The sequence below is a fragment of the Trachurus trachurus genome (assembly GCF_905171665.1).
Source record: "Trachurus trachurus genome assembly, chromosome: 17".
In the NCBI taxonomy this organism is placed as follows: Eukaryota; Metazoa; Chordata; class Actinopteri; order Carangiformes; family Carangidae; genus Trachurus; species Trachurus trachurus.
In genome coordinates, this window is record NC_139900.1 from 31,159,941 (window position 1) to 31,169,276 (window position 9,336).

General features: G+C 42.2%; 1 protein-coding gene across 1 annotated transcript; it reads left to right on the forward strand.

Moving 5' to 3' along the window:
- Nucleotides 1-613: 613 nt before the first annotated feature.
- Nucleotides 614-9,086, forward strand: dhx30 (DEAH (Asp-Glu-Ala-His) box helicase 30; the record flags this gene model as incomplete). The annotated part of the gene is made up of 19 exons (XM_083992076.1): nt 614-785; nt 1,236-1,372; nt 1,483-1,593; nt 1,691-1,954; nt 2,050-2,199; nt 2,280-2,432; nt 2,868-3,341; nt 4,779-5,165; nt 5,261-5,339; nt 5,431-5,535; nt 5,622-5,797; nt 5,900-6,106; nt 6,193-6,274; nt 6,401-6,594; nt 6,707-6,866; nt 7,605-7,762; nt 7,906-8,009; nt 8,098-8,237; nt 8,699-9,086. 19 exons carry the CDS (start codon nt 614-616, stop codon nt 8,956-8,958), a joined length of 3,513 nt encoding a protein of 1,170 aa, XP_083848202.1. The 3' UTR covers nt 8,959-9,086.
- Nucleotides 9,087-9,336: the final 250 nt, after the last annotated feature.

A 9,336-nucleotide genomic window follows, 5' to 3' on the forward strand; every position in this document is an offset into this window, starting at 1 on the left:
TCTACTCTTGTTACTTAGGGTCCCTGCTTGGGTTTGTTTGTGCAATCCATTCGCATTGAATCATGTTGAAATAGATAGATAGATAGATAGATAGATAGATAGATAGATAGATAGATAGATAGATAGATAGATAGATAGATAGATAGATAGATAGATAGATAGATAGATAGATAGATAGATAGATAGAACATTGTTTTTATTATTATTTATTTGTATTATCTTATTCTGCTTTTATGGTGATATGGATCCCCTTGGGTCTGAAATAAAGATTTAATAATTAATAATAATAGATAGATAGATAGATAGATAGATAGATAGATAGATAGATAGATAGATAGATAGATAGATAGATAGATAGATAGATAGATAGATAGATAGATAGATAGATAGATAGATAGATAGATAGATGTGTAATTTAGTTTAATAATATTTAAATTCATCTAACAAAAAATATTGTTGTTAAAATTCACATATTTGTTGTTTTTTCAGCGACAAACAAATAAATAATCGATCATATGTTCATGCTGTTTTAATTTCCCCCCAAACGATGTCGCTGTGAACACTTTCGTCTACTTCCGGTCACTGCCACAGAAGAAGAGTTTGTAGTTTAAAAATGGCGCTACCCGGTGTGTTACTCGTGCGGCTGAGAGGGCTGAGCAAAATTGCCAAATGTGTTTACACAGGAGGCGAAACAGCGTCAAACTGGAGCCGAGAAATGCGGTGGTACACGACAAAAGCTGGAAGATTTGTGAGGCCCAGTACGTCTCATTTTCAGACGAAACGAGGTGAGTGAAAACTGTTGTGAGCTGAGTTAGCTAACGGCTAACATGACAGCTCCCATTGCTGCACCTCAAGGACATCCCATTCAAAACATCTTGAAGACAGTTGTCTCACTCTCATATTTCGAGGTCTGCCTAAACCTCAGTAAAACAGTAGGACTGACACAATTGATACAGACGCATAGTTTTTTCTCTCACTTTATTCGTTATTATAAGATATATAATGTAGGCTACATGTATCTGCTGTTGAGAGTACTGCAGGTGTCCTGTAACTATGTCTTATTGAAAAAGCGCTTATCATCATATTGTGGCTACTTCAAGGCAATAAAGTCAGACAGAAGAAAAAACGTTGTTAAAAGACCCAAAACAGTTATGTAGCCTACCTGTAGTAGTAATCAGCCGGCTAACAAAATATTATTCTGCAACATGTCTGACCTTTTTGTTTTTATTGTTTAGATAACCTTAACACAAACCTGCTGAAGGAGTTCCCAGATCCTAAAACCCTTTTGAATAACACCATCTCTCGTTCACTGGGAGTCAGTGATCTGTCCAATCTCATCCAGTACAGCTACACTGAACATGAGGGGCTCAAGGTGAGAACAAAAAATAGTGATGATATTAGGCCTCTCGACAGATTGTAGACAAGGAGATACTTTTGATATTATTATCTCTGATGGTTTGTTTTACAACTTTGTTTCTGTAGAAAGCCACTGTCTCACTGCTCTGGCCCTGCAAGATTGAAGAGGAGGGTTATGCCTCTAAGAGGGGTGATGCAGAACGAATTGCTGCAGCTGCTGCTTGTTTCAAGCTCAAAGTAAGACTTAATACTGTTAGAGGTTGTATTGTAAGTATTTCTGTTTTGTTTTGTTTATTTACCTGTAGTGATTTGCTCCTTTTCTGTTTGACCACAGGAAATGGGGGTGATTGGTCCGAACAATCAGCTCCCTAGGAGGAGAGCTGGCCGAGGGAGAGGAGGGCCACATTCAGCTTTTTATGATAAAGAGGACAACTCGTGGACAGATAATGTTCATATGTCTAAAGCAGATGTAATGAAACATTCCCCGTCTCCTGAAGAGGACACTTCCAATGTCGCAGAAGCTCTCTCCCTGTTTCCTCAACCTAAATCTCTCCTCGGCAGGGTCATCCAGGTGGCTACATCATCTGACAGAATCAGGGTTGGTAGTTCTCATATCCACGACAAAAAAAAAAAAGAATCACTCTGAGCTCTTAACATGTTCTAAATGCATCTCTCTCTTGTCTATCATTGAAGGAGCTAATGCTGTTCAGAACATTTGGAGGGAAACAAAAGAAATGTGAGCTGACCCTGCTCTGGCCTGAGGAGATGACGTTCACAGCCACAGCGAGCAACAGAGTGACAGCAGAGAGGAAAGCTGCAGCTCTCGCCTGCATGAAACTAAAGGTGGGCGTCACTTTGGAGAAATGGTTTGTTCTTGCATGTGAGAGTTGTGCTAACAACCCTTGTCATGTCACCTGGTTTAGGAGCTAGAGCTGCTGGATAAAAACAACAATCCCCTGACTCACGCCAGCTACCACCATGAGAAGGTGAAGGAGGCAGGAGAGAGGGACAGACGCCCCCTCCCACTGGAAATCCCAGATTACCTCAAGACTAGTATGAGAGAGTATCTCGCACAGGTGAGTAATATTAGTTTTTTTTGTTTGTTTTGTTTTTTTCATGTGTGTGTGCATTACACTGGTTTATTAATTCAATTTATCAAGCAAATGTCATCTTTAACTTTGTGACATCAAATCAGAGAAGAGTGGAGGTTATTATAGCAGCACAATATTACCCAGTGTCAGTGGTCAGTGGTTCTTGGCTTTTACCCCTCATCACAGGTTATGATGCCAACAAAAGGAAGAGAAGCCAGAAAATGTTAACATGACTTTATCTACCAGAAATGTATATATAATTTAATTTAATTTATGTATGATGTAATGTAATGTCTTTTAACAACAAGAATATAATGTCTTATCTCTTGTTACTTTGTATATTTGGAACCTCTTTGAGTTTTGGAACAACAGACATAGACCATGTAGTGGTATTAAACTGAAGCCTCATCCTCTTAACAGTACCCAGTGGCAGCAGAAGTGCAGAGACTGTGGGAGGAGGAAGAGGCAAAAGGACAGCAAACGGTAAACCAAGGGGAAGAGGAAGAAGAGGAGGAAGACTTGGTGACGGACGCCATCACAGGCAGACCGTACAAACCTTTGTCAAAACGGGAAGTTCAGGAGCTCAACGTCCATCTTCAAGAGGAATGGGAGGAAGCTCATTTTGGACCGAGCGTGGAGCTCCCCGTCGACGACCACCGTCAGCGCGTGGTCTCTGCTGTGCGGTCATCCAGGGTGGTCGTGATTGCCGGTGAAACGGGATGTGGCAAAACGACACGGATCCCTCGCTTCCTGCTGGAGGAATGTGTTAGAGGTGGAGAGGGAGCCGAGTGCAACATCCTGGTGACCCAACCTCGTCGCATCAGCGCCGTGTCAGTGGCCCAGCGGGTGGCTCATGAAATGGGACCATCCCTAAAACACTCAGTGGGATACCAGGTAGATACAGGATCATGACACTATAATGCATTTGTTTTTTTTATTTATATTATCAGTCAATTAGAGCTGTAATACTTTGTTAATTAATTGAGAAGTAGCTGGGAAACAGTTTCTTTTGAAGTCATTTTAAAGCAGCATTTTTAAGTATTCCTAGTGCTGATCTGATTTCTGTGATTTTAATATGGGCCTCATTCGCGAACCGTTCTTAAGAACAATTTTGTTCTTAAGTCCTACTTACGAAGTTTTTACGAAGATTGTGGCATTCATGAATGTTTTCTTATCCAGAATTTGTTCTTAACTAAGAACAAAATCTAAGAACAGTCAGGAGTATAGACCCTTTCAGAGAGTATAAACAAAGACAGGTGTTACCAAGGATACTAATTAAGGCTCCATTCTATTTAGTGTAGCAGAGCGTTTTCTAATGAGCCACACCTGTCTTTGTTTATACTCTCTGAAAGGGTCTATACTTAAGCACTTTTAAGTGCTGAGACTTCTGGAAAAATAACCGATTACAGCGTTTTCTTTTGTTCTGCAGTTGTATGATATTATGATTTGAATAAGAATTATTTTCTTATCTTTTATGATGTTTTAATAATCATATATATTAATAATAATAATTTATAAATCATTGCAGTCTCTTAAAAAACATTATAGACACTTAATTCATATCTATTATTTCTTCTTTTTGGGGGGGGGGGGGGGGGGGGGGGGGGGGGGGGGGGCGTTATTTTTTTTTTTTTTTTTTTTGCTAATTGCAGGCTGCAACAGTGCACTTACTGTAAGTGTTCACACTACACACAACTGTTTTTTTTCATATGTGATATATGATGATATTTATGATGGCACACGTGAGAGTGTGGTCTCTCTGATAACAACCGAAGAGCTGCATCCACTGCTGACGCTACTAAATATAGCCTAAATATAAATACAAAAATATAAACTAAATATAAGCCTTTTGTTTGTTTCTTTGTTTCATTCCTGCCGCAGTAGCGCCACTTCACTACTTAAGTTCTTTTTACGTTAGGAGTCTGGTGCTCCCTCCCAGATTTTCATTTGAGCATTTCAACTTTCTTTCTCACTTCACCTTCTCTGCTCAGTGCCTGTGGGTTCTGTGTGCACACGGCCCTGCAGTCTCATGCCCTTTTACGGGCATTGATGGGGCAGTTACCTGTGCTGATCCTATGTTAATTAGACTCACCTGGCACACGCCCTCAACTTACGAGGAGATGGCATAAAACACAGCTGCGAACAATTCTGAGGCTTGCGAACGCGTTGATGAATCTGACGTAGGGTTTTCTTAAGGAACTTCTTAAGAACAACTTAAGAAAGAATCTAAGAAGATTCTTAAGAAGATATTGGTGAATGAGGCCCAAATTATTTTCATCAGTTGCTAAAACTTTGACTGTTTTTGTACAATAAATACTTGTTTGTGCTTAGGTGAGGCTTGAGAGCCGACCCCCAGAGCACAGCGGAGGAGCCCTGCTCTTCCTAACAGTGGGCGTCCTGCTGAGGAAGCTGCAGTCAAACCCGTCCCTGAAGGGAATCAGTCACATCGTGGTGGACGAGGTTCACGAGAGAGACATCAACACAGACCTGCTGCTGGCCTTGCTGCGCTCCAGCCTGAAAGAAAACCCCGACCTACGAGTGGTGCTCATGAGCGCTACCGGAGACAACAAGAGGCTGGCCGAGTACTTTGGAGGCTGCCCAATCGTGAAGGTGCCAGGATTTATGCACCCAGTGAAGGAGAGATACTTGGAGGATGTGCTGCAAGAGATGCGACGCCCACGGCCGGTCCAAGGGAGAGAGGGGACAGACAGGCAGCAGGTGAGCCTCAAATCTGGATTTCATTTCAGTTTGGTATATTTTGATTCTTTTCTCCCATCCTGCATCATGTGAAATGGTATTTTATCTTGTTTAAGGGAGGAAAAGATGAGATCGCACCTGATCTAGATTTAGTGGCTGATGTGATCGAGCACATTGACAGTCATGGAGAACCAGGTAACTAATATACTTTCTCCAACTTTTTCTTTGTATTTTTAATAATGCCCATGTAGCACGATGATCGAAGTTGCATCTTTCTCTGCTTCAGGTGCAGTCCTGTGTTTTCTCCCTGGATGGCAGGACATCAAGGCGGTTCAGGAGAAACTGGAGAGGAGGCCCCACTTTTCCTCAGGCTCACAGATGATCCTGCCGTGTAAGGGCAAAGACAACGACTTCACATGTGTGTTTTGAGTATAAGCGAGTGTGTATTTGAAATGCATTTCCTTTCTTTCTGTGTAGTGCACTCCAGTTTATCAGTGGCTGACCAGCAGACTGTGTTCCAGCGCCCCCCAAAGGGCCAGAGGAAGATCGTGCTCACCACCAATATTGCTGAGACCTCCATCACCATAGATGACATTGTCCATGTGGTGGATGCAGGGACTCACAAAGAACAGAATTATGATTCTAGGACAAAGGTCAGTGTAATAGTTACCTGCATTGTTACTGGATATTTTCTAGTGGAATGCAAAAAGGCAACAAATCGGGTATAATCCAACCTGTTTCATGTGGTTTCCCAGGTGTCCTGTCTGGACACAGTTTGGATATCCCGCTCTAATGTCACTCAAAGAAAAGGGAGAGCAGGGCGATGTCAGCCAGGAGAGTCCTATCACCTGTTCCCACGAAAACAGCTGGAGTCCATGACTCCCTTCCCGATCCCTGAGATCCTGCGCACCCCCCTAGAGAGTTTAGTAATGCAGACAAAAATCCACAGTCCTAACTGCAAGGTAAGAACAACTTTTGTGTATTTTTTGTTACAGTTACATTGTATTTTCCCCTCATGTTGAATGACGCTCTGTTTGTGTGTGTGAAGGCTGAAGATTTCTTATCTCAAGTGTTGGACAGTCCAGACCAAGAAGCTGTAAGAGACGCTGTTCGAAATCTACAAGAGATAGGTCAGTGACAACTTGTGCTGTGGATTTAGTTTTTTGGCCATCTTATGTGTTAGATGTGTGAAAGATTTAATTGATTTTGCTATATTTTGTTTTGTTTTTGTTTGTTTTTTGGGGGTGGGGGGGTAGGAGTTCTGGATAGGACAGAAACCCTGACGCCTTTAGGAGAGCGTGTTGCCTGTATGTCATGTGACCCTCGGCTGGGCAAAATGCTGGTCCTCAGTGCCATGTTCAGGTGTGTTCTGCCCATGTTGTCTATTGCTGGCTGTCTGACCAGAGACCCCTTCCACAACAGCCTGCAGAACCGAGCACTGGTCAACAAGGTGAGATGGTCTTGCATCTACATGTTTTCTAATCTGCATGGGTTTTAAAAGCAGACCTCAGATTTGACCTGTTGCATATAACGCGCTTCATCTGTTAATTGTTTTTTTCCAGGCAAAAGAGACACTGAGCGGCTCCAGCTACAGCGACTATTTGGTGTTCAGTAGAGCCGTGTTAGGCTGGAGGGCACTTCAGCAGGAGGGCAACAGAGAGGACAGAGACGACTATCTGGACACACACACTCTGTCCAGGATGAGCCTCCGATTCATCAACGGTTGGTTTGAAACATCACTCACATGGACTCTGACCTGTCCTACAAGTAACGTAACAAGCAGAAATTCTGCCAGTTGTACCTTAAATCACGTGACTCTGATGAATTTGATCTTAAAATACTAAACTGGTAGCTGCACACTTCTTCAACAGCAGCTTATACACTTGAGCTGCCTCAGGGTCTTTATGCAGGTCTCTGTCAGGCCTCATTCTTTGTTATAACATCTGACAGTGTTACATCAACTACTGTTGTCTGTAACATCATCCAATCTAATATCTGACTGTCACATGACCACCTCTCATATTAGTCATTGAGTCATGATCTGTTCCTCTTTAGAAAGATGTTATTTACCTTTCCCTCTGCCTTGTCCTTGTCTCACAGCAGAGCACTGCTCTTACATCTTGTCAGCCGCTGTGCTGATATTTTTCTCAGTAAAACTTGCTTTGCTTACTTTTTCTCTTTTTTTTTTTTTTCTCTTTCTCTGATATTTTTGTGAATTAAACATTCTCATAAACGGCGCAGGACAGCCATCCTATAGGGCAATTTGTGGGGGCGTATGTTGAAATTTTAGCTCCATGTGACCATGTAGAATTCATCAGGATGAAACACGTTTTGCGTGTTGGGGAAATGAGAAAATGTCCTCGTATGAGCCCCAAAGTGTGGGTCTACTGTCAGGACTAACTTTTTCACTTGTTAACTTCTTCACAAAATCTCCCCTGTTTTCGTGTCATGCTGTTGCAGGTCTCATCTCTCAGTTCAGTGAGAACCTGCATGATGCTGAGCTGGTTTCTCGTGCCAGTGAGTGCCAGCGTCACACTTCTCTCTACAATGAGCACAGCAACCAGGATGAGCTGATTAAAGCTGTGCTGCTGGCTGGATTCTATCCCAACCTCATTCAGGTACATGGCGGCTTCTCAGGATGGGGCCTATAATACGGCTTTGAACAGCTTATTTCCTGCTGTGCTCCCTCAAAGAATTTGGACATCTATCTTTGGGCTTACGAGGAGAAAAATCTTTCACTTCTATGTGTTGTTTATTTTAGGTGAAGAAAGGTGTTGTTACCAAAGGAGGGCGCTTTCGCCCCAACAGTGTGCTTTTCCGCACACTCAGTGGACCAGTTCTGCTTCACCGCTCCTCCGTGAACAGGTCCGAACATGCTCAAAAATTAAATTAAACTACAGCAGGTGTTGAATTAACGCATGTAAACCTGACATTTTGCCATGTGTGTGTGTAGAGGAGAGGAAGATTTTCCCAGTCGCTGGCTGACGTTCTTCTATGCAGTCAAGTCCAGTGGGTGTGTTTTCATCAGAGATTCTTCTGTGGTCCATCCGCTGGCACTGCTGCTGCTCACAGACTGTGACATCAAAGAGACAGGTAGGACATGTACTGCCACCCATGAAGAAGAGACTGAACCCATGACAAACATCCATAATCTTGTGTTGTGATCCTGGAGTACGGAACCGTACAACAAACATCATCTATGTGAACTAATGAAATGGAGGAGTCATGAATTTCTGTCCACAAGGAGCAGTTTTTCGCTACCATCAAAGGAAAATTGGATTATTAGCTTGATTGTTTTTTATTTCTGTTAAGACTAGAAGTTGTATAGCTGGATGAATCTTTTACTATTCCTTGCAAATTTTTGACTCTGGTAAGGCAACATACCAATCCCTAAGCGCTTAATTTAATTGATGTCAGGACAGGCATTTAGTGCAAATTAATGATTAACACAAATGCAAAACACTGTACGTGCTCTTCCAAGGTCACTAAAATGTCAAAGTTAAATCCTTCTACTGTGATGATGAATAACTTTTTTTTTTTCACTTATGTCCTAGTGAGAGGAGACAGAGTGGAAGTGTCGTTTCCTGGTCGCTCTCTGGTGCACTGTGAGTTGACGGCTGAGTCGTGGGAGCTGCTGTGGGAGCTACGCACCTCCATCCAGACCATGCTGTACCGAAACCTCAACAATCCCAAACATGCCATCACCAAGACCTTTCAGGATGGAAAGCTCATCTCTTTATTGGTAGACCTGCTCAACAACACAGACCCCAAGCCTTTTGCTCAGAGTTACAACAGTGACAGTGAGGTGGATTGATGATGACGAACACTTTCTACACTACATGTAAGTTGGACCTACTGGCTGGTACAGAGGAATCAAAGAAGATGATGGTATCTTTGTTTTGTTTTCTGTCAAGAGAGTCTGTTTTTGTTCGCGGTTTTTTTTTTTATTTTTTTTTTTTAAAGACATTTTTAATACTTGAGTTGGCACTAAATGTGCTGGACAGGTCACTTAACTCGAGAAATAGACTGCTCTACTTTTTGAGGTAAATGATAAACTCGCACTGGGGTGTGTGGAAATCCATCTGTATGGATTTTGGACTGAGGTTTGTTTATGGTTATTTGCTTTCTGAAAAGCAGAAGTTGAATTTTACTCTAATGAGTGAAGAGAAAGAATGACTGGCAGAAGATCATG